Genomic DNA, 25,092 nt, shown 5'->3' on the forward strand with positions numbered 1-25,092 from the left:
CGAGGGTTGCCGTTTATATTTTGGGGTTGGTGTGCCATCTGCCAACTAAAAGCTCTATTGTAAAGTTTGACATTTTTGAGGTTTTACGTACTCAGAACGTTTTCACATAGGAGCGCATCTCAATCAAAAAATTGTATTAAATCGTGAAACATTTTCGTGCGATTATTTTTTCGAATTTTCGGCGTGATTTAAATCAACAACAGTGCATCGATGAACTTAATTCAATTGTTGGCGATGAATCTGGTGCGTCAAGGACCAGTGTTTATCGATGATATGGTAAATTCAACCGAAGTCGCAGATCTTGTCAAGTATTTCGAATCTCGTGAAGGTCGTCAAAAATCAATTGTTGTTCCGGAAACAATTGATGCTGTGCGCCAACTGATATTGCAAGATCGCCACGTAACCCATCGTGAAATTGAGGCAACTTTAGGTTAGGTTAGGTACAGTGGCAGCTCGATGTATGAGGCTCACTTAGACTATTCAGTCCATTGTGGTACCACATTGGTGGTGAGACAACTTTAGCCATTAGTGGAATATTTAATAAAGTATGAACACAATTTTTCAATCGCTCAAAAAAGGTTCGTGTCGATTGCACACAAAAAAATATTTTTTGTCTTCAATCACGACATTATTTTTTATTTGAAATATCTTCAATCACAATTAAAAAATTAATTGAAACTCAATTTAAAAAATTAATTGAAACTCAATTAAAAAAATTAATTGAAACTCAATTTAAAAAATTAATTGATACTATAAATGTTTGTTTCAATTAAAAAATTTGTTAAATCAATTAAATTGTTAATTGAATATTTTTTAAAACTCAATTAAGACTTTAATTGGAAAAATTTTCGTGAAATTTTTTTCTGTGTGGTCGAAAGAAATGCTCCAAAAATACGATCGCGGTCCTTCGTAACACGCCTATAATATTGTGGCAGGTGATGAATCTTGGATTTACGCGTATGAGACCGAAAGTAAACAATAGTGGACTATATGGGTGTTTCACGAAAACCCCAATTCAACAAATTCAATTTGCTCACACAAGAATCACTTCCAAGCAAATGATCGCCTGTTTGTTTTCGGAAAAACGTAATTTTTCGCAGACGTATCGATAGAACAACGCATAACAGTCAAATCTGCGTGGTACACACACACACACACAATTATTTTTTGTCTTCAATCACGAAATAAATTGATTCAATTTTTAATTGAAATGTCTTCAATCACAAAAATGATAGTATCAATTAAAAAAATCAATATAAAAAATTAATAGATCCAATCAAAAAATCAATTGATACAACTAACTTTTGTGATTGACTTTTGTTTCAATTAAAAAATTGTTAAATCAATTAAATTTTTAACCCTTTCACTACCGAAATAAACTTAATGTTAAAAACCTTAATTTTTCTTCTGTTTTTACTAGTGCTAACAGCATGTAAAACAAAAATTATCATTTTGAGATCCTACCTCAATTACTTCAAGAGCTATATGAGCTTGTTCTGGAAATTTGATTCTTGATTTGTGACCAAATGGCCTTACGAAAAGAAGCGTTATTTGGCCTATAATATCCTTCAAAGTGTGAGAAAAAATACAAAAAAGAACCCGAAAAAGTATCAGATATAATTTTTGTAAAGGGTGATTCTTTTGAGGTTAGGATTTTCATGCATTAGTATTTGACAGATCACGTGGGATTTCAGACATGGTGTCAAAGAGAAAGATGCTCAGTATGCTTTGACATTTCATCATGAATAGACTTACTAACGAGCAACGCTTGCAAATCATTGAATTTTATTACTAGAAAAGTTGGCAGAAAATCCGCTTTTTTATCGACAAATTTTGTTCAGCGATGAGGCTCATTTCTGGTTGAATGGCTACGTAAATAAGCAAAATTGCCGCATTTGGAGTGAAGAGCAACCAGAAGCCGTTCAAGAACTGCCCATGCATCCCGAAAAATGCACTGTTTGGTGTGGTTTGTACGCTGGTGGAATCATTGGACCGTATTTTTTCAAAGATGCTGTTGGACGCAACGTTACGGTGAATGGCGATCGCTATCGTTCGATGCTAACAAACTTTTTGTTGCCAAAAATGGAAGAACTGAACTTGGTTGACATGTGGTTTCAACAAGATGGCGCTACATGCCACACAGCTCGCGATTCTATGGCCATTTTGAGGGAAAACTTCGGAGAACAATTCATCTCAAGAAATGGACCGGTAAGTTGGCCACCAAGATCATGCGATTTGACGCCTTTAGACTATTTTTTGTGGGGCTACGTCAAGTCTAAAGTCTACAGAAATAAGCCAGCAACTATTCCAGCTTTGGAAGACAACATTTCCGAAGAAATTCGGGCTATTCCGGCCGAAATGCTCGAAAAAGTTGCCCAAAATTGGACTTTCCGAATGGACCACCTTAGACGCAGCCGCGGTCAACATTTAAATAAAATTATCTTCAAAAAGTAAATGTCATGGACCAATCTAACGTTTCAAATAAAGAACCGATGAGATTTTGCAAATTTTAGGCGTTTTTTTTAAAAAAAAAGTTATCAAGCTCTTAACAAATCACCCTTTATAAATGTCTATTTACTAGAGACATACAGTAGAAAAATTGTCTTAAACTTTCGTATTTTTCGTTTATTGTTAAAGAAGTTTATAAAAATATATTTTAGTGTTCACCAATATGAGAAATATTTATAGCTTATTTAGATTAAAGCCTCTACTTTAAAATAACATCGAGAAATAAATCGAATCTAAGTGGGGAAAATAGTATTTGGTGTCTTTTTCGAATGTCCTTCTAAGTGGACATCGGTAGTGAAAGGGTTAATTACATATTTTTTTAAAACTCAATAAAAATTTTAATTGGAAAAATGTTCGTAATATTTTTTTTTAGCAACCATTTGTTTGCCATCTGTCTTCCAAGAAATCAGAAAACCATCCGCCGAAGAAGACAATGCGACCTCTCACACATCTGCTCAAACCAACTTATTTTTGAGCACCCAAAACATCGATTTTATGGGTCATCTTCCCTATAGTCCTGACTTGATATTGAATCACTTCTTTTTATTCCCCTACGCACAAAATAAGATGAGAGGTCAACGTTTTTCGACACCTAAAGAAGCGGTTGATGCGTTCAAAATGCATGTTTTGGAGATACCTTAATCAGAGTGGTAAAAATGCTTCGACTCTGAGTTATTTTTGTTTTCTAATCTCGAAATATAGAAGGCAACCCTCGTACCTAGGTCTATGTGATTCAAAATGGATGTCATTGTAAATTCCTTAAAATAAATTGTTACATATTAATGTCTTGTCCTAGTTCACATGAGCGTATGATTAATAAACAAATACATCTATACTCGCATATTACGTATACGCCATATGGTTATGTCATTGGGTCATATCATTAGTTCTCATGTCACAGTATTTACCTAAAAATATTCGAAGAGTTTTTTTGTTCATAACTGAAAGCAAAGCAAACAATAATAATTTGTTAGGGATTTTCCCACATTGTTTTTCAAATTATTTAAATTCCTCTAGACAGACAACAAAAACGATTTGTAAACATTACATTGGCTAGGTTTTGTCAACCCTTAAGTAAAAAACCAAAAACATTACCCTATTTTATAGCTATTCGTGTGGCATTTTCATTTTGTAATTCCCTACTGGTGATTTTGCCACGCATATCACACTAGCCGTTTTTTTTTTCAAATGGTTAGGCTAGCTAGGTGGCTAGCTTGTTTATTGCTCACAGTCTAGTCTAGCTTTTAGTAATTATTCTGGCGCTTACAGTATAGTTACCTCTTCTACTCTTGGCACATATGAGGGAGAGAAGAGATGATAGAAAACCCACTTGTTTTGTGCGGTAACTTTAGCAGTGGCGTTGGCGTATGCTGTCGCTGTTTTACGCCTCGCAAAAACGTTGACTTTAACATTGTGTGTGTGTGTGTGTGTTGTTTTTTTCATTTGCCAACGACAGCATTTCAGGTTGATTTCGGCTCCAGCCAAACAAAAATGATCAGTTCATTTTTAGTGCTGGTACGCGACGGTCGACTTTTATTCCGAAACTTAAATAGTTAACATAACATTATAATTTGTAATCGAGAGAAAAATAAAAGAGAAAGAAAAAAGTGATATAAATTAGAGAAACAGAGAGAAAAAAGTATTGAAAAGAAAAAAACAAAAATCAAAAGCACACAAAAACACACACATACACCATATAGACCCCTCTATTACTAAAGCCAAATGATGACACAAAACTAAGCACTAAGCTCTGGCTAGCACTATAACATAGGGGCTACCTTAAAGTGAAACAATATCAAGTGTGAGTGAGATTTCGTTTTGAGTGTATACTCCAATTCGGTGATAGAGAGTAAAAGATAGTGAGTGCTGGAGAGAGAGAGAGAGCGCGCGTAAAATAGAGTCTAATAGAAAATACAATTGAAGACCATTAGAATATTTAGAAGAGTATTAAAGAGTACTTCCTAGTTCTATACATGGGGCTATGTGTGCGTGAGTGTGTTAATATAAGGGTTTTCAGTGTTTTTTTTTCGTCTCCCAACAGTGAAAGCCTTGTGTGCGAGAGTGTGCCTATGTGACTGTGCTAGCCACCAATGTTGGCTGCTGATGGTTGATTGCTAAGTTAACAAAATCAAATTATTAGTGTATTTTATACCTTGATAGCATTGCGATGGGTTTTTTGTTTTAATTTTGTTCGATTTAAAAAATTTTTTTCGGTTCGGTATAACGAGCTAAGCGATTTGTTTTTGATATATTTTTGTTTTTGTTGTCAAACGACTAATGTCCATTGTGTATCTCAGCAGTGTATGTGTTTGTATAATTGTTTCTGTTTGACTTTAGTGAATAATATTTAAAAATAAAGCATTTCGACATTTTTCGGTGTTTTTTGCGTGCGTTTCTGTTTTTGTGTTTTTTTTTTTCATGACAAGTAATCAATAAAAAGAAATTATTTTTAAGAAAATGTCAGCAATCGAATAGAGCCTTAGCAGCCAACGAATACAAGAAAAAAAAACGTAAACGAAATATTTATTTAAACAAAAATTGAAATAATTTATTTATAAAATTTCCTTTAGGAAATTTAACGAAAATAACGACGAATATATAACGACAATTTTTTAGTTAACAAAAAAAGAAAGAAATTAAAAGGAATTAATCAACGCAAAAAATAAATAAAAATTAAAATTTTTTAAAAAATTAACAAAAAATAATTAAAAAGGAATATTTTTTGCAAAAAAAAAAAAACAGAAATAAAGTGAAAAGAAAATTTAAATCCCTAGAAAGAAATCACCCTAAAGTGCCTTAGATCATATCAATCAAATCAACCCAAAAAGTGTAAACGAGAAATAAAAGAGACAAAATGGTCTCAAAAAACGCCAAAAAGAAACAGAATGGTTCATCCTCTTCAACATCATCACAATCAACGACTAAAGCTACACCCTCCACCTCATCAAAGGCTGTGAAAGAATTACACAAGGATAATTTACAATCCTCTTCGGCAGGGGATTTCTATGAAGTCGATGTTGCTGGATCATCAAAAATCTATAAAGCTTCATCATCCACAAAGAAATCCTCAGCGATGAGTAGTGAATCTACCGTTATGGAAATACAATCCAGCAATGAGGCAGGATCAAAAATATCATCTTCTTCACAATATCATCAAGAAATGTCCGATGAATTTGCCTCAAGTGGTAAAATTATAGCCTCCATTGATTTGGTCAGTGAGAGTGCCACACAAGAGCCGGTATTTTCGGTACCTATAGATGTGGTAGAGCTAAGTGGTAGTTCACATATGGGAAGTTCCAAGAAAATGTATTCAACCTCATCCACCTCGTCATCGAAGGTCATGCAATCTTCTTCCTCTTCAAAATCTCAACAAATGTCCTCTATTACATCCTCGGCAATAACAGATGGTATGAGTGCCATTGATGGTGGCAACACTACTGGTGGTTATATTGTCGATGTTGAATTCCAGCCTGAAACTGTGATCATCAAAGATGAATCTATGGCCACAAAACAGGCATATCAATCGACTGCCACAACCATAAACGGTGCTACTGAAATGACATCATCATCGATGTTGTCAAGCCAGTTTAAAGCCAACGAGTCAATTAATGGCAAAACCATAAACGAACAAAATCACTCCAACACAGAATATTCCTCATATTCCACACCAAATTATGGTAAAATGTTAGGTACCGATAATGTTGGAGGAGGAATGGCACCAATGGCCTCACCATCAACACCTCAGCTACCATATCAGGTCACCATGCCGGTAACACCTACCAGTTCCGATACAAAAATCCATGGCACTCAAATCCTTAATACCCAAACCACAAAGTCTTCCAAAGATGATTTTACTGCCAATATCCAAGACAATAAGACCACCACCACCACCATGCTAACCAGTATTGAAAGGAATAACAACAATAAAAACGCAACAACATCAAGGACTAATACAAGTCAGATTCACAACACTGACCTCTTGACAGATAACAGCAACACCTCGTCCACGATGACAACGATCAACAACACCTCCTCGTCTACCAATAACAAACAAAGCCTAAATAAAAAATCCTCATCAACATCAAAACAAATCACCGAACAAGAATCCACCACCTCCGAAAGTCTTACGAAAAAGAGTAAATCTGTTAATAAAAAAGAGATTTTCGATGTTAAAACCAAAACCTGGACTGAATACAGTGATGACATTGGCCCCGGCATCAATACGAAACAGCCAAGTTATGAGCGTTTTGTCAGTCATGGTCGGGATGGTACTTGTAAGGTCACATACAAAAAGAAAATCTATGATCAACGCAACAACAGGTGGCGTGTGGTTGAGGAGAAAATTACGGATAATGCTCATGATACCAGTGTCTTTCCTGAAATAGCCGATGATGTCATTAATACAACGAGAACCACATATACAACCAAAGTTTATGACTCTAAGCTCGGTCAATGGAAAGTCGTCGATGAGCAATCGTTTGTTGATGCTAAAGCTTATGTACCACAAGATATTGTTCGTGAAATTGAGAAAGATAATACTGATGTGGCCAATATTACAACAACGACGGAAATCACAAAGGTGAGTAGTGTATGGTTTATGTCAAAACAAAACGGGAAAACAAATATAAAGAGAGATATTTGAGAGATCGTTTGAAGAGTGCTGAAAAAGAGAGAATTCTAAATTTAAGAGAGTGGCTTAACAGTTTTTTTGCATAAATTCTTTAGATTTTTTTCTCGCATGAGATTAAGTACTTATTCATTTTTAAACACAATGGGTTTGTTAGGTCTTTTTTGTTATTGATGAATACATTTTAAAAAATTCTAGAAGTTTTAGAAAATGATGAAATATAGTGATATTTATTCCTGAGTAAAGAACTGAAATTAGTAGCCATAAATAAAAATAGTATAGTCAGTCATTTGGTCGAATAATTAGCCGATCCTAGTCGTGACCCATTTGATTAGTTTCAATTTACTGGTTTAGAAGAAAATTAGGATTTTGCGGGAATCGGGACTCGACTAAAAAGGTCGAAGAAAATTAAAAAAAACCTTAATTGATTATGAGAAAAATTTGATGAGAGATACCAATTTGATTCAAAAATTGGTTTTAAATTATATTAGGGGAAAACAAATAATATGTATTGAAAGATTCATTAGCATGCAGCTTTACACGTCTAACGGCCATTTTCATGTAGCTCCGTTAGGCTTTAACTGCCAGTTAACAGAAAGAAAAATGTAAATATATGTTCTCCGGTTAACTTTAACTGAAAAATTTTCAGCAGTTAAGTTTGGCATATGGAATATATACGCAAAATGACAGATATGTAGATATCACGGTTTAAAAGTTCGTTAGCTAACGTACCACTAACGGAGCTTTATGAAAATGGGGGTAAGAATTAATTCAGAACTCTGACAAAAGACCAAAAACCTTCGTCAATTATGATTAAACCCTTCAGAAATATATCGCCTTATATTTAAGTAAGTCAGACTAGTAAGACTTTTCAGTTCGGATAGAATTCAACTCTAATAAAAAATGGCAAAAGTCCTCTTTTGATAGCGATATTTCTGAGTAATTGAAGAAATTTTATGAGGAAATTGAAATAAGAAAAAATTATGTTAACCTGATATCAATGCTGGCTGGTTTAATGTCCAAATTATTTACTACATATTATTATAATATTTACTTAAGCTTATTGGGCAAGAAGATGGAGGGAATTTTTCCCAGGAACCCTTTGACTACCGATGTCCACTTAGGAGGACATTCGAAACGACACCAAACTCTATTTCCACACTTAGTTTGAATTTATTTCTCGTTGTTATTTTAACGTACACAGAAAAAAATTTCACGAAAATTTTTCCAATTAAAATCTTAATTGAGTTTTAGAAAATATTCAATTAAAAATTTAATTGATTCAACAAATTTTTTAATTGAAATAAAAATCAATCACACAAATTAATAGTATCAATTAAATATTTAATTGGATCAATTAATTTTTTAATTGACTGTCAATTAATTTTTTAATTGATACAATCATTTCTGTGATTGAAGACATTTCAATTAAAAAATTAATTGGATCAATTAATTTCGTGATTGAATCAGAAAAAAATTTTTTTGTGTGTAGAGACTTTAATCCAAATAAGATATAAATATTTTCCAATTGGTGAGCACTAAAATGCATTTTTACAAACTTCTTTAAAAATAAACGAAAAATACGAAATTTTGAAACCATTTTTCTATTGTGCCTTATTTTCGGGACTTATATGCAATTTTTTTTATGGAAATTACGTACGAGAATTATTCTTCCCATCAAATTCCTGCAAAACGCCACCAACATCTTCCAAAACTTAATATTTTAATTTCATACTGCTGAATGTCCAAACATGTTGAGCAATCATTATGAATTAATTTCGCTAATATCAATGAGTTTCACTTCAACAAAATGAATGCATTTTGTTTTTGCCCTATATAAGTAGCAAATTAAAATACAATACGATACCACAAAATATGTTTCCAATATGTGTGATAATATGTTTCAGAAGGTCTTTAGATTGACATAAAATTTGTGAAAAAGACGTACATATTTTTATTGAAGCTTTTTCGTACATACTTTTACTTTGTAAATTTGTGTATAGTTTTTAAAGAGTTTAAAATGTTTTCGAAAGGCTGAGCAGTATCAGATCGGAAGAATTTATAGGTTAAATATGATATAATGACAGTGACGTTATTTTAAGCTCACTTCAGTTTATTTTGGTACCATTTTAGCTCAAGGGGACCTCCTTTTTATAGTCAAGTTCCAACGTCGTTTTCACATTACGCTGAAGCCAACTGAGAAGAAATAATCACAGTTGGACAACTTCTTAGTGTTCGGTCGAATCTGGGATTGAACCCAAGATCATTTGTATGAAAGTCGGACACGCTAAGCATTGCCCCGCGGTGGCTCCCAAGAACTAATGCAAATTCAATTGTGCGAATGTTTAAAGGGTTTCAGGTTCAATATCTTTCTACTTTTTCCACTTTTATTTCTAGAGTGTCATCTTGGCACGTTTCGCTGGCGATTTCCAACTTTTCTAGGATATATTTTATTGATATATTTAGTTTTTTTTTTTATTTTGATGTTGTCCTAGAGATTTTGTTATTAATTCCGAGCCAAAGATTCGGCTTATTTAACCCTGTATCTTTTAAGAAAAAAAAATCTTGCGTCTTAAAATGTTGACCGAATTGTATGAATCAAGTTTGTTGTATTTAAAACATCATGAAACACTATATGATGTTTTTTATACTACAATATGTTTTTAGCACTTTTGAGTAATATGTAGCTAAAATTGAAAATCAATTTGTCCAAAAATTCAAAAAACTACAAATTTGAACTTGTATAATATTTACTAGATATTTACTAGAAAATCTCTCTTCTTTGTTCTCTACTAAAATTAAATTGTTTGTTTGTAAATAGAAACTTAGTTTAATGTGCACTGTATTATTTTTTTTTTAATTCAACCAGTATTCTTTTCATAAAAACACATATTTTTTTTAATTGGTATGTGGATGTTATTTTTTTATCAGAGTGCATATTATATATTTTTTTCGGGGGAATCGGCGACCTTGTGCATTTAAGGGTTAAAATAAAAACGGGTTTTGGACAGTTATCTATCTTTAAATCTAGGATCTATAAAATAAAAATCAGGATACTGATATTTTAGAAATTTCATTTTCTTTATGCCATATATTAACAAATAAATGCCATGTAAAAATAAATGCCAGTTTAAATATCCAAATTATAACAGACACAAAATGTTTTCTTAATTAAAAAAAATCAAACCTAAAAAGGAAAAATCCTTAAAATAAATCTTAGCCTATATTCGCAGCCTTTCTATATTTAATCAATTCATTTTCCTGGTTAATTTAGAGATTATTCCTTAAATCAAAAATGTTTTTCTTTAAGAAATTTGCCTTACTTCAAAGATTTGCGACTTTAACAGAGGGACGCACATTACAAAGATTCGTGTCTTAAATATAAAGAAGAAACATTTTAAAGCAAATATTATACACTTTCTTTCAATTACAATTTCTTAATTTTAAAGAAATTTGTCCTTAATATTATGTAAATTGCGTGCCCTTAAAATTTAGGTTGCATAATCTTTCATATTGTATCTTTTTCTATTTTTCTATTGAATACTTTTTCTAAATGTTATTTCAAAAATAAATAAATACAGGCCTTTGTTTAAAAATTGGGTAAAATGAAGAAATAATTCAAATTCAGTTTAATTCAAATTTAATACACTTTTTATAGATTTACCCCCATTTTCATGAAGCTCCGTTAATGCTCCGTTAGCTAACGAACTTTTAAACCGTACTATTGACATATCTGTCATCTTGCATATATATTCATACGATAGTTAGAAACTAAACTGCAGAAAATTTTTCAGTTATAGGTAATCGGAGATAAGATATTTGCAGTTTACTTCCTGTTAACTGGCAGTTAAAGCCTAACGGAGCTACATGAAAATGGCCGTTAATATAAGTCTAAATGTTAATGTAGACAACTTTAATTAAAATATCACCTAGTTTTCTATCTTCTGGCTATGATCATAGATGATTGAAATTCAAATCTGATTAGATTTTAATGGTACTTCCATGTATGCACAGAAAAAAAGTAGCTCGTAATTAATAACAAGTTTTGAATTTAGTTAATCGCACTTCTATCTAGATAGTTCCAATTTCAATAATTTTATGAAAGTAATAATTATTATTTTTAACTCTTTTGCACTTTATGCGACTTCTTACAATTAGTTAAAATTTTTACTTAAAGTGGTGTACTCTGATATAGTTTGAATTTACAAAGATTTGGTCAGTTTTTCGTGCCAGTAATGAAATTTTTATTCTTTCCTGTATATATACAAATATCATTGGATTTTCACTTGTATCCAACCCTATCAGCAAAATTGTTACAAAAGTAATCGCAAAATTTGGCGTCGAATATCCTCCTTTGGTCGTCCGTATGTTCGCTTATTTATTTTTTGAAAACTCCCATTTACATGCTGGCAGTACACCACGATAGATTTATCTCTCTGTTCATAAAAATTTCGCTCTTTACATTATTATTATAACATATTGTCAACTTAGAACAAGTTTTGCATGTCTGACTTGTATGCAATAGGTTATAGATTCAATTCCAGCATTTTAGACAATTCAGCAGACAATTCCATAATTTCTATCTAATATTGTGTGCCAAACACTTTACTGTAAGATGCTCTAGATTAGGATATAAGAAGAAGGTCTCCGTTAATATAAGAGAAATCCCCCCTTGTTCAGGCAATAAATATATAGGCTGCATTTTTTTCCTAAGAACATTCAACTCGGTGTTTGTTTTAACCCTATACACAAATCTTGTTAAAATTTTCATCGGTGAAATAGAAAAAGAAAATATATATAAAAGTCCCAATTAGTTTTTCTACTTTGCTAATAAATGTCAGCAATTTTTTCTTAATCACAAACTCATGGTATATAATAAATTTCATGGAATATGCTATGCAGTCTGAATAGAATTTTAGATTTGTTTTTATTCTTTGATGATTTACATATTGTCATTCATTAAAACAGTCATCGCTATGAAATTTCACTGATTTCACGTACGTATATAAAAAATATTTGAACGAAAAAAATATTTGTCAGACAGCCACTTTTCACAGTGGGATTAAACAAAAGAAAATCCAGTCAATTGTGAATGAGTACAGAGAGTTAATTGAAATTTTGAACAGGTAGAGCTGGGGTAAAGTTTGTTACCTCGGCCTTGGAATAGTTTGATTGGGTTACCAAGTCTTCATTTTTTAATCAACTACTACCCACAGTTTTTTGCTCAAAAAATGCAACAAAAAACTAATCGCATATTCAATCAATCATAAAACTCGCAATAACTTTGACTCAAGATATGTCCAAATATTATAGTTTTTAACATATTTATGGTATTTCAGTAGATGCGTCTAAAGTAAAATCTGAGCAATATACGTTAACTCAAGCGGTTAGTACATTAAAAAATTAAAACGACACCCTTTGAGTTCTCGACGAATTAACTATACTCGTCCATAGATGATAGAATTTGTACCATTGTTTATGTAACTTTGTTGTGCCTTAATTATAAAATCAATATTGATCCGACTGAAGTGACTAATGCGGCCAAAATTCTCCTTGAGTAATTTGTAGGCGGTTCCCTGGGATAATAGAAATATAATGCAATTTTGTAACTTATAGTATAGATCCCTATAGCTTTAGCCCTTTAGTGTGGGCCCTAAGCAGCCACAGACTCAGCTCTTCTATATAAATTTAAATATTCAATTATTTCCTTGGCATTATAGTGTTTTGAGATGAGAAAACCTATAAAAACTTGAAAACTGATACACATCTCTTTGCTCCACTGATGCAAATCTCTTTGCTCTACTCCTTTCCGATTTACAGATTTACGATGCAAGCATAAATGACTGGCGTGTTCTGGATGAAAAAACGCGTACCGATGTCATTGAGAAGATTGTCGAGGCACCCAAAAAGACCGTTTACATAGATGAATTTACGGAGATTGAAAAAAATTCAAAGATCTTGGAAGAAAATGAGAATTTGGAATATAATTTGAATAAGACCTCAAAACGCAAGGATATCACAGAGAACATCTATGATGAAACAGATGAAAGGCTAAAGATCGTTAATAAAAATAAGAAAATTACCGATTCACGAAAAGTAAGTCAAAGAATTACTTGGGCACAATAAAATTCCCTATAATGATTGTGGTTTTCAAAAAAATTTCAGGATGGAGTCGATAAATGGAAAAGTACCCATACGGAAATGTGTATATGTGAGATATGTACTTGTGGGTAAGTTCATCATATTCAACTATTTAATCCATTCATATCAATTATTAATATTTCCTTTTTTTGATAGACGTCATCATTGCACGACCAGTGAAACTACAAAGACCGTTAAAACCGAATCTACAGGTTTGATATCTAAACTGTGTTTTAATCTTTCTGTCTTCTAACCAATTTCATGCTTTCTTTTTCATTACAGATATGGTTGATAATGTGGAAACCCGAATACGCACAAATACCTGGTCCAAAGATGATTATGAAAATAATGAATCTCTAACCACAATCAGAAAAGGTCCCAAGGACTCTCCCAAACCATTACCGGGTGGGCCAGATCGTTATACGACTGATACTACGAAGGATACGACTATTCTTGAGAATGAAGAATATGAATATATCATCAGAACCAAGCCAGTGAGACCACATGACAATCTTAAGCCTGAAGGTGAATTCTATAAACCGGAAAAAGAACAATATCGTCCGTCCGAGAGACCAGTACCAGTTAAACATGAGGATAACTTACGACCTGAAGGTGAATTCTATACGCCCGATAAGCCGGGCTACAGACCAGCCGAGAGACCACAGCAAAAGAGACCGGAAGATAATCTTAAACCTGAGGGTGAATTTTATACTCCCGATAAGCCAGGTTATAGGCCAGCTGAAAAGACCCAACGTGTAGTTCACAAAGATAATCTTCGTACCGAAGGTGAAATGACTTTTGTTGAGAAGGAAGAATATACGTATGTATCTCGCCCAGAGCCTGTTTTTAGGCCAGACAATTTGAAACCAGAAGGAGAATTTTACACTCCCGAGAAACCAGGCTACCGACCTGCTGAACGTCCTCAACAAAAGAAGCCTGAAGATAATCTTAAGCCTGAAGGCGATTTTTATGCTCCAGACAAGCCTAAATACAAACCTGGTGAAAGACCATCCCAAGTTCGTCCTGAGGATAATTTACGTCCTGAAGGTGAGTTTTATAAACCTGAAAAGCCCGGCTTCAGACCAGCTGAACGGCCTCAACAAAAACGACCTGAGGACAACCTTAAACCTGAAGGTGATTTCTATACTCCTGAGAAGCTTCAATATAAACCAGGTGAGAGACCGACACAGGTACGCCATGAGGACAATTTGCGACCAGAAGGAGAATTCTATACGCCCGAGAAACCAGGTTTCCGACCAGCTGAAAGACCTCAACAAAAACGGCCAGAAGACAATCTCAAGCCAGAAGGTGATTTCTATACACCCGATAGACCTAAATATAAACCTGGTGAGAGACCGTCGCAAGTTCGTCCCGAAGATAACCTCCGACCAGAAGGCGAATTCTATTCGCCAGAGAAACCTGGTTATCGTCCAGCTGAAAGGCCAGAACAAAAACGACCCGAAGATAATCTTAAGCCCGAAGGTGACTTCTATGCTCCAGAGAAACCCAAGTATAAGCCTGGTGAGAGACCCACACAAGTACGTCACGAAGATAATCTTCGCCCGGAGGGTGAATTTTATACTCCCGAAAAGCCTGGATATCGTCCAGCAGAAAGACCAGAACAAAAGAGGCCGGAAGACAACCTTAAGCCCGAGGGCGATTTCTATACTCCAGAGAAGCCGAAATACAGGCCTGGTGAAAGACCCTCACAGGTTCGCCCCGAAGATAACCTTCGTCCTGAGGGCGAATTCTATAAGCCGGAAAAACCTGGCTATAGACCTGCTGAAAGGCCAGAACAAAAGAGGCCGGAGGATAATCTCAAACCCGAGGGTGACTTCTATGCCCCAGAGAAACCTAAGTATAAACCTGGTGAAAGACCTTCTCAGGTGCGCCCTGAAGATAATCTACGACCTGAGGGTGATTTCTATACTCCGGATAAACCTGGTTACCGCCCAGCCGAACGTCCCCAGCCTAAACGGCCCGAAGATAATCTGCGTCCAGAAGGCGATTTTTACGCACCCGACAAGCCTGAATATAGACCTGCTGAAAGACCTGTTCAGAAGAGACCACAGGACAATCTCAAACCAGAAGGAGAGTTTACTAAACCCGATAAACCACAATATCGCCCGGGAGAGAGAACCGAAAAAATTATACAGCGTGATAACCTTCGCACTGAAGGTGAAATGACATTTGTAGAAAAAGAGGAATACCAGTATGTGGTAAGGCCGTCTCAGGTTCGTCCAGAAGACAACTTAAGGCCCGAAGGTGAATTCTATACCCCAGAAAAGCCTGGTTATCGTCCCGCAGAAAGGCCTATACAGAAAAAGCCTGAGGATAACCTCAAACCAGAGGGAGATTTCTATACTCCGGAAAAGCAAAAGTATCGTCCTGGTGAAAGACCTACCCAGGTGCGTCCAGAAGATAATCTCAAGCCAGAAGGTGATTTCTATACTCCTGAAAAGCAAAAGTATCGTCCTGGTGAAAGACCCAGTCAAGTTCGTCCTGAAGATAATCTCAAACCAGAAGGTGACTTCTATACTCCAGAAAAGCCGGGCTATAGACCAGCAGAGAGACCAGAACAAAAGAAACCCCAAGACAATCTCAAGCCTGAAGGGGAATTCACAGTCCCTGATAAGCCAACATATAAACCCGCTGAAAGAACAGAGCGTATCATAAGAAAAGACAATTTACGCACAGAAGGTGAGATGACCTTTATCGAGAAAGAGGAATATCAATATGTGAAACGTCCAGACCAAGTTCGACCTGAGGATAATCTGAAGCCAGAAGGAGACTTCTATACACCTGACAGACCAGGCTACAGGCCAGCTGAAAGACCTGAACAAAAGAGACCAGAAGATAATCTTAAGCCAGAAGGTCAATTCTATACTCCAGAAAAACCTAAATTCATGCCTGGTGAAAGACCATCTCAAGTTCGTCATGAGGACAATCTTAAGCCTGAAGGTGACTTCTATACACCAGAGAAGCCAGGATATAGACCAGCTGAGAGACCAATACAGAAAAAACCAGAGGATAACTTGAAACCCGAAGGTGACTTCTATACACCTGAAAAGCCTGGATACAGACCAGCTGAAAGACCACAGCAAAAGAAACCTGAAGACAATCTAAAACCAGAAGGCGATTTCTACACTCCCGAAAAGCCCGGCTATCGGCCTGCTGAGAGACCCGAGCAAAAGAAACCCGAAGATAATCTTAAGCCAGAGGGTGAGTTCTATACTCCTGAGAAACCTAAATACAGACCCGGCGAAAGACCATCTCAAGTTCGTCCAGAGGATAACCTCCGACCAGAAGGAGAATTCACCGTTCCCGACAAACCCCAGTATAGACCAGCCGAAAGAAATGAACGAATTATTCGTAAGGATAACCTACGTACTGAAGGTGAAATGACATTTGTAGAGAGAGAAGAATATCAATATGTTAAAAGACCCGATCAAGTTCGGCCTGAAGATAATCTGAAGCCCGAAGGAGACTTCTATACACCTGAAAAACAAGGGTACAGGCCTGCTGAAAGACCTGAGGCGAAGAGGCCAGAAGATAACCTTAAGCCAGAAGGTCAATTCTATACTCCAGAAAAGCCTAAATTCATGCCTGGTGAGAGACCATCCCAAGTTCGACATGAGGATAATCTTAAGCCTGAAGGTGACTTCTATACACCAGAGAAACCTGGTTACAGGCCAGCCGAAAGACCAGTACAGAAGAAACCAGAGGATAATCTCAAGCCAGAGGGTGATTTCTATACTCCTGAAAAACCAGGCTACAGGCCTGCTGAACGACCTGAGCAAAAGAAACCCGAAGATAACCTAAAACCTGAGGGCGAATTCTATGCACCTGAGAAGCCCAAGTTTATGCCTGGTGAAAGACCATCTCAAGTTCGACCAGAGGACAACCTTAGACCAGAGGGTGAATTCACCGTTCCAGATAAGCCTCAGTACAGACCAGCAGAAAGACCCGAGCAAAAGAAACCAGAGGATAATCTCAAACCGGAGGGTCAGTTCTATACACCAGAAAAACAAAAGTACATGCCTGGTGAAAGACCATCACAGGTTCGCCCAGAAGATAATCTGAAACCAGAAGGTGACTTCTATACTCCTGAGAAGCCTGGATACCGGCCAGCAGAAAGGCCCGAACAAAAGAAACCGGAAGATAATCTCCGTCCAGAGGGAGAATTCTATGCTCCCGAGAAACCTAAATTCATGCCCGGTGAAAGACCTTCCCAAGTTCGTCCTGAAGATAACCTAAAACCCGAGGGAGAATTCACCGTTCCTGACAAGCCTCAGTACAGACCGGCCGAAAGAACCGAACGTATTATTCGAAAGGATAATCTCCGCACTGAAGGTGAAATGACTTTTGTGGAAAGAGAAGAATACCAATATGTCAAGAGACCAGATCAAGTTCGCCCAGAGGATAATCTCAAACCTGAAGGTGACTTCTACACACCTGAGAAACCAGGATTCAGACCAGCTGAGAGACCCGTGCAAAAGAAACCGGAAGATAACCTTAAGCCGGAGGGTAACTTCTATACGCCTGAAAAACCAGGATATAGGCCAGCTGAACGACCCGAACAAAAGAAACCAGAAGATAACCTTAAACCTGAAGGTGAATTCTATGCCCCAGAGAAAATTAAGTACATGCCTGGTGAGAGACCGTCACAAGTTCGACCAGAAGATAATCTTAAACCAGAGGGCGACTTCTACACCCCCGAGAAACCCGGATACAGGCCAGCAGAGCGACCGCAACAAAAGAAGCCTGAAGATAATCTTAAACCAGAAGGAGACTTCTACACACCTGAGAAACCTGGTTATAGACCAGCTGAAAGACCAGAGCAGAAGAGACCAGAAGATAATCTTCGTCCAGAGGGTGAATTCTATGCCCCGGAGAAACCAAAATTCTTGCCTGGAGAAAGACCTTCTCAAGTTCGTCCAGAGGATAATCTGAGGCCTGAAGGAGAATTTACTGTTCCCGATAAACCTCAGTACAGACCGGCCGAGAAAACTGAACGCATTATCAGAAAGGATAATCTTCGCACTGAAGGTGAAATGACATTTGTAGAAAAAGAAGAATATCAATATGTCAAGAGACCAGACCAAGTACGTCCAGAGGATAATCTCAAACCTGAAGGTGACTTCTACACACCAGAAAAACCTGGGTATAGACCAGCGGAGAGACCCGTGCAGAAGAAGCCTGAGGATAACTTGAAACCCGAAGGTGACTTTTATACACCAGAGAAACCAGGTTATCGACCTGCTGAAAGACCTGAGCAAAAGAAACCAGAAGATAATCTTAAGCCTGAAGGGCAGTTCTATACTCCAGAAAAACCGAAATTCATGCCCGGTGAAAGACCATCACAAGTGCGACCAGAGGATAATCTTAAACCAGAAGGTGATTTTTATACTCCAGAAAAACCCGGATATAGACCAGCTGAAAGGCCTGTTCAAAAGAAACCTGAGGATAACTTGAAGCCAGAAGGTGATTTCTATACTCCAGAGAAACCTGGCTATAGACCAGCTGAAAGACCAGAGCAAAAGAAACCAGAAGATAATCTTCGCCCTGAGGGAGAGTTTTATGCTCCTGAGAAACCCAAGTTCATGCCTGGCCAAAGACCTTCCCAGGTAAGACCTGAGGACAATCTTAGGCCGGAGGGAGAATTTACTGTCCCTGATAAGCCTCAATATAGACCGGCCGAAAGGCCTGTTCAAAAGAAACCTGAGGACAACTTGAAGCCTGAAGGCGATTTCTACGCCCCAGAGAAATCTGGCTACAGACCAGCTGAAAGACCAGAACAAAAGAAACCAGAAGATAATCTTCGCCCTGAGGGAGAGTTTTATGCACCTGAGAAACCCAAGTTCATGCCGGGCGAAAGACCGTCCCAGGTAAGACCTGAGGATAATCTTAGACCAGAGGGAGAGTTTACTGTTCCCGACAAGCCTCAGTACAGACCTGCCGAAAGACCAGTACAAAAGAGACCTGAAGACAATCTAAAACCTGAGGGTGACTTCTACACCCCAGAGAAGAGCAAGTTCATGCCAGGAGAACGACCAAGTCAAGTTCGACCAGAGGATAATTTGCGACCAGAAGGTGAGTTCTATACACCTGAGAAACCTGGTTATAGACCCGCTGAACGTCCTGAACAAAAGAAACCTGAGGACAATCTTAGGCCAGAAGGTCAATTCTATACTCCCGAGAAACCCAAATTCATGCCAGGAGAAAGGCCTTCGCAAGTTCGACCAGAAGATAACTTGAAACCCGAAGGTGAATTCTACACACCTGAAAAACCCGGTTTTAAACCAGCAGAAAGGCCAGTTCAAAAGAAACCTGAAGACAATCTCAAACCAGAAGGTGATTTCTATACTCCTGACAAACCTGGCTACAGACCAGCAGAAAAGACAGAAATAATCATAAGAAAGGATAATCTTCGTACCGAAGGTGAAATGACATTTGTGGAGAAAGAAGAATATCAATATGTCAAGAGACCAGAACCTGTTAAGCGATTGGACAACCTCAAACCCGAGGGAGAATTTTACACTCCTGAAAAGCAAAAGTTCTTACCAGGTGAGAGACCATCGCAAGTAAAACCAGAGGATAATTTGAAACCCGAAGGCGAGTTTTACACACCTGAAAAGCCGGGATACAGACCAGCCGAAAGACCTGTACAGAAGAAACCTGAGGATAATCTTAAGCCAGAGGGTGATTTCTATACTCCCGAGAAACCAGGTTACAGGCCGGCTGAAAGACCCGTGCAAAAGAGGCCCGAAGATAATCTAAGACCTGAAGGTGAATTCACGGTTCCTGATAAACCGACTTACAAACCTGCTGAGAAAACTGAACGCATTATCAGGAAGGATAATCTACGCACTGAGGGAGAGATGACATTTGTGGAGAAAGAAGAATACCAATATGTCAAGAGGCCAGAACAAGTTCGTCCGGAAGATAACCTGAAACCCGAAGGCGATTTCTATAAACCAGAAAAACCTGGATATCGCCCAGCTGAACGGCCTGCTCAGAAGAAACCGGAAGATAATCTTAAACCTGAGGGTGAATTCTATACTCCTGAAAAGGTTAAATTTATGCCTGGTCAAAGACCCCAACAAGTTCGTCCTGAGGATAATCTTAAACCCGAAGGTGACTTCTATGCACCAGAGAAGCCGGGCTACAAACCTGCTGAAAGACCTGTACAAAAGAAACCAGAAGACAATCTGAAGCCTGAGGGTGAATTTACTGTTCCGGATAAGCCAACATTCAAACCAGCTGAGAAGACTGAGAGGATAATAAGAAAAGATAATCTGCGCACAGAAGGTGAGATGATCTTCACTGAGAAGGAGGAATATCAATATGTTAAGCGACCTGAACCTGTAAAACGTTTGGATAACTTAAAACCCGAAGGCGAATTCTATGCACCAGAGAAACCCAAATTCATGCCTGGAGAAAGGCCTTCTCAGGTACGACCTGAAGACAATCTTAAGCCGGAGGGCGATTTCTACAGCCCAGAAAAACCAGGTTTTAGGCCTGCCGAAAGACCAGTGGCTAAGAAACCCCAAGATAATCTCAAAACTGAAGGTGATTTCTATACACCTGAAAAGCCTGGCTACAAACCAGCCGAAAGACCAGTTCAAAAGAAACCAGAAGATAATCTCAAACCAGAAGGTGAATTCTATACACCTGAGAAACCAGGTTATAAACCAGCGGAAAGGACACAAAAGGTGGTCAGAAAGGATAACTTACGTACGGAAGGTGAAATGACATTCGTTGAGAAGGAAGAATACACGTATGTCAAGCGACCAGAACCAGTGAAACAAACCGACAATTTGAAACCCGAAGGAGAGTTCTATGCACCTGAGAAGCCCAAGTTTAAACCTGGAGAAAGACCCAGTCCAGTACGACCAGAGGACAACTTGAAACCCGAAGGAGAGTTCTATTCACCTGATAAGCCTGGATATAAACCTGCAGAAAAGGTTGTACCTAAGAAGCCTAAGGATAATCTTAAAACCGAAGGTGACTTTGTACGTCCCGAGAAGGCTCCGTTTAAGCCAGCCGAAAAAACTGAGCGTATTGTCAGAAAGGATAACTTGCGTACTGAGGGTGAAATGACTTTCGTCGAAAAGGAAGAATATCGTTATGTTAAGAGACCTGATCAGGTCCGTCCGGAAGACAATCTCAAGCCTGAGGGTGACTTCTACACCCCCGAAAAGCCAGGCTTTAAACCAGCAGAAAAGCCGGTGCAGAAAAAACCAAAAGATAATCTCAAACCTGAGGGAGAGTTTACGGTACCAGAGAAACCAGGTTATAAACCAGCAGAGAGAACTCAAAAGGTTGTGAGAAAGGACAATCTACGTACTGAAGGTGAAATGACATTTACAGAAAAGGAAGAATACAAATACGTTAAACGTCCCGAACCGGTAAAGGTCAAGGATAATCTAAAACCTGAGGGTGAGTTTTATAAACCCGAAAAGGAGGGCTTTAAGCCTGCCGAAAGACCTGTGCAGAAGAAACCTAAGGATAATTTGAAACCAGAGGGCGAGTTCACTGTACCAGAGAAGCCAGGTTATAAACCAGGAGAAAGAACCACAAGAGTGATCAGAAAAGATAACTTACGTACCGAAGGTGAAATGACCTTCGTGGAAAAGACTAAATTTGTTCCAGGTGAACGTCCCAAACAGGTACGCCATGAGGATAATCTAAAGCCAGAGGGTGAGTTTTATACACCAGAAAAGCCAGGTTTTAAACCAGCTGAACGCCCCAAGCCCAAGAAACCTTCCGACAATCTCAAAACAGAAGGTGATTTCTATACACCCGAAAAGCAAGGCTTCAGACCTGGCGAGAGACCAGTGGCCAAGAAACCGGTGGATAATTTGAAACCCGAAGGAGATTTCACTACACCAGAAAAGCCTTCATATAAACCGGCTGATCGAGTACAACGTGTAGTACATAAAGATAATTTACGTACAGAGGGTGAAATGACCTTTGAACAGAAGGACACCTACCAATATGTCAAGAGACCAACACCGATCAAACCTAGCGATAATCTCAAACCTGAGGGTGAATTTTACAAAAAGGACAAAGAGCCAGGCCCTAAAGATGTGGTAGATAGAGTTACACCCAAGAAACCAGTGGATAATCTCAAAATGGAAGGAACCATGGATATTACCCGTAAAAATCAAACAAAGACAGATCAGACAACCACAAGTGTTCGTGAAACTAGAAAGAAGGTGGTACACAATAGCTCCTCCATAACATTGGGTACAGATACTTCCATTCTCAAGACCACCAATCAAATGAGCTATGCTTCGGGCAAGAATGCAGTACCTGTTGGCGATTTAAATACCCAGAAACCTGCTGATGGTATGGTTATCGTGTCAACCAAAAAGGTTACCACTGTCATTGGAACAAATGCCAAGAAAGAACCAGAAACTCAATATGTCCGACGTCAAGGTAAGGTCAATGTCATTGAGAATGTGGAAAAATCGACCAAGGTTAAGAATGTCAAAAACGTTGAGAATATCTACAATGAAGATGTATCGGTAACACAAAATCGTATAACAGGCTCGAAGAAGTCTATTACTCAGCATGATACCAACGAGATCGATAGCACCAGTATCAACAGGAATGTCATACGCCATGATAATACCGATGTTACCAATAGGAAACTAACACAACATGATACCACATGTAATGTTCATAACAGGAATATTGTAAATAGTGGTGTATGTAATGTTCATAACAGAAAAGTGGTGAATCAACATGATACCACAAGTAATGTTATCAATAGAAATGTGGTAAATCAGCATGATACGACAAGCAATGTTATTAACAGAAATGTGGTAAATCAACATGATACCACTCACAATGTTATTAACAGAAATGTGGTAAACCAACATGATACGACAAATAATGTTATTAACAGAAATGTGGTAAATCAACATGATACCACTAACAATGTTATTAACAAAAATGTGGTGAATCAACAGAGCTCTACCTGCAGCAATGTTATAAATAAAACTGTTATACAACATCATGATAGCAAAACATCGAAAAATGTTATCCATCATGATACCAATAATAGTGTCAACCGTATACATGGCCAACAAAATGATAACACCAAAATGGTTACTAGCAGGAATACTACCAATGGTACTTTTGGCAGTGGTAGTGGTGAAAGAGTGGTCTTGAGAGGAGGACGCATTGTGACAACTTCAACCATTACCCAACATAATGACCATGAATCTAAATGCATTGCCAGCAAAATGACAACCACTAGCCAGAAGACACAAAATGAGAGTTCCTCTACCACGGCAACTACCCTTAGGACAGTAAATCAAAGAAATGGTAGTGGTTCGGATATGAAGAGTTTAATAAGTGGAGGCAATTCACCTCGATCAGTCGACACCTCTAGGTCTGGTGGTGAAAATGGTCATATTACAACTTCCAAGACATCCAACACAAGCTCCAATATAACCGAAAGCAATAATGCCAATTCCTCCACAGCCATGACCAGTGGCAGTAAACAATTCCATCATCGTAGAACAGAATTCTCCTCAGAGTCCAATGTGGCCAATACCATATTGCAACGTAAAAATGCTCCAGCCGAATCCAATCAATTTGGTAGTCTAACATCGAATGCCAAAATCCATCGTAAGAGTATAATGAATCTAAATGAACAACCTTCGAGCAACTGGTTCCCCAGTGAAAGGCAAAGCTATAGCAGTATTCATCGTCAAAAGGAATCCGATGGTTCTTCATCGTCGTGTGCCGTTCATAATGCCAGTGAACGTCGTAGTTATTCAACAATACACCGTGAAACCAAGGAACTACAACAGAGTAATAAAGGTTCCACTTCTGCCTCCTCTGCATCCGCCATTCATCATCACCATCACACTTCCGGTGGCATAGATTTCCCCTCTTATAGTCGTAGCGAACGAGTAGTGACCCGCCATCGTGGTAATCAATCCTCCATATCATTGGGTGGTGATAACACATCTTCGTCCACGACAAGCAATTACAAAATGGAGTATAAAACAATTCCGGTCACAACATGTGCTGTGCATAAAATAACACAAGGTGCATTCCAACACACTAGGGATACTCATGATCATAAATTTTTCAAAACTACCAAGTAAATCTAAAACTAAAACATAACTAAGTACATATGTAACATACTATATAATACATCTAAAATATAATAATAATCCACAACATACTTGTATACATATTTGAATATATCCTTAAAGGATATATCCGGTATTTGTGTATATATAAAATAAAATGAAATAAAAATTTGTATTATTCAATTGGATTAAGTTCTTATTATGTATCTCCTACTTTCGTTTAAATGTTTTGTTTTTATTTTAAATATTTTCCCTTTATGAACCATTCCATATGTTTTTCTTTTTAATTCTCATTATCTACGGTTCATATGTATATCGTAATTTTATTAAATACAGAATCGTTTGATTAACAAAAGCAATTGCTATATTGATTTTTTTAATGATTTTTATTTTATTTTTTATTATCAATTTTATTGTATCACATACAAACATATATTGTTGTTAACATTTATATTCTATGTTTTTTTTTTTATTATAATAATCAACACAATTACCTACTAATTGACCAAGTAAATGAGAAAACATAACACTAAAAACTATACTACATATCTTGTATGTTTATAAAACAAATTATATTTTTATACATTCAAACAATAAAGACAACTCCAGATATTATTAATTAATAATAATACTACAAATATAAAAAATGAACACTGCTCGAAAATAAATAACAATAATTTTTTTTGGAAATGTGCAAAA

At 37.0% G+C, this 25,092-nt stretch overlaps 1 protein-coding gene across 6 annotated transcripts; it reads left to right on the forward strand.

The window, feature by feature from the left end:
• Window positions 1-3,996: 3,996 nt before the first annotated feature.
• On the forward strand, window positions 3,997-25,092 carry Sdb (SAXO downstream of blistered). 6 transcript variants are annotated; one of them, XM_075313914.1, is made up of 7 exons: window positions 3,997-4,147; window positions 5,079-7,087; window positions 12,956-13,231; window positions 13,301-13,365; window positions 13,433-13,488; window positions 13,559-17,803; window positions 17,891-25,092. In XM_075313914.1, the coding sequence occupies exons 2-7, from the start codon at window positions 5,363-5,365 to the stop codon at window positions 24,403-24,405; spliced, it is 12,882 nt and encodes a 4,293-aa protein (XP_075170029.1). In that variant the 5' UTR covers window positions 3,997-4,147; window positions 5,079-5,362; the 3' UTR covers window positions 24,406-25,092. The 6 variants fall into 6 exon arrangements, with proteins under 6 accessions (XP_075170029.1, XP_075170024.1, XP_075170028.1 ...); XM_075313909.1 differs by having other exon boundaries at window positions 13,559-25,092; XM_075313913.1 differs by having other exon boundaries at window positions 4,015-4,147; window positions 5,125-7,087; window positions 13,559-25,092.

The sequence above is a fragment of the Haematobia irritans genome, chromosome 5, assembly GCF_050003625.1.
Source record: "Haematobia irritans isolate KBUSLIRL chromosome 5, ASM5000362v1, whole genome shotgun sequence".
NCBI lineage: Eukaryota > Metazoa > Arthropoda > Insecta > Diptera > Muscidae > Haematobia > Haematobia irritans.

What these genes read in the sequence shown, in the direction of transcription:
- Sdb (XM_075313909.1), top strand. Translation starts at nt 5,363, where the DNA reads ATGGTCTCAAAAAACGCCAAAAAGAAACAGAATGGTTCATCCTCTTCA. An exon ending in CAACGACGGAAATCACAAAG is followed by an intron (nt 7,088 to 12,955) that starts GTGAGTAGTGTA and finishes TCCGATTTACAG; the next exon opens with ATTTACGATGCAAGCATAAA. An exon ending in TGTGAGATATGTACTTGTGG is followed by an intron (nt 13,366 to 13,432) that starts GTAAGTTCATCA and finishes TTTTTTTGATAG; the next exon opens with ACGTCATCATTGCACGACCA.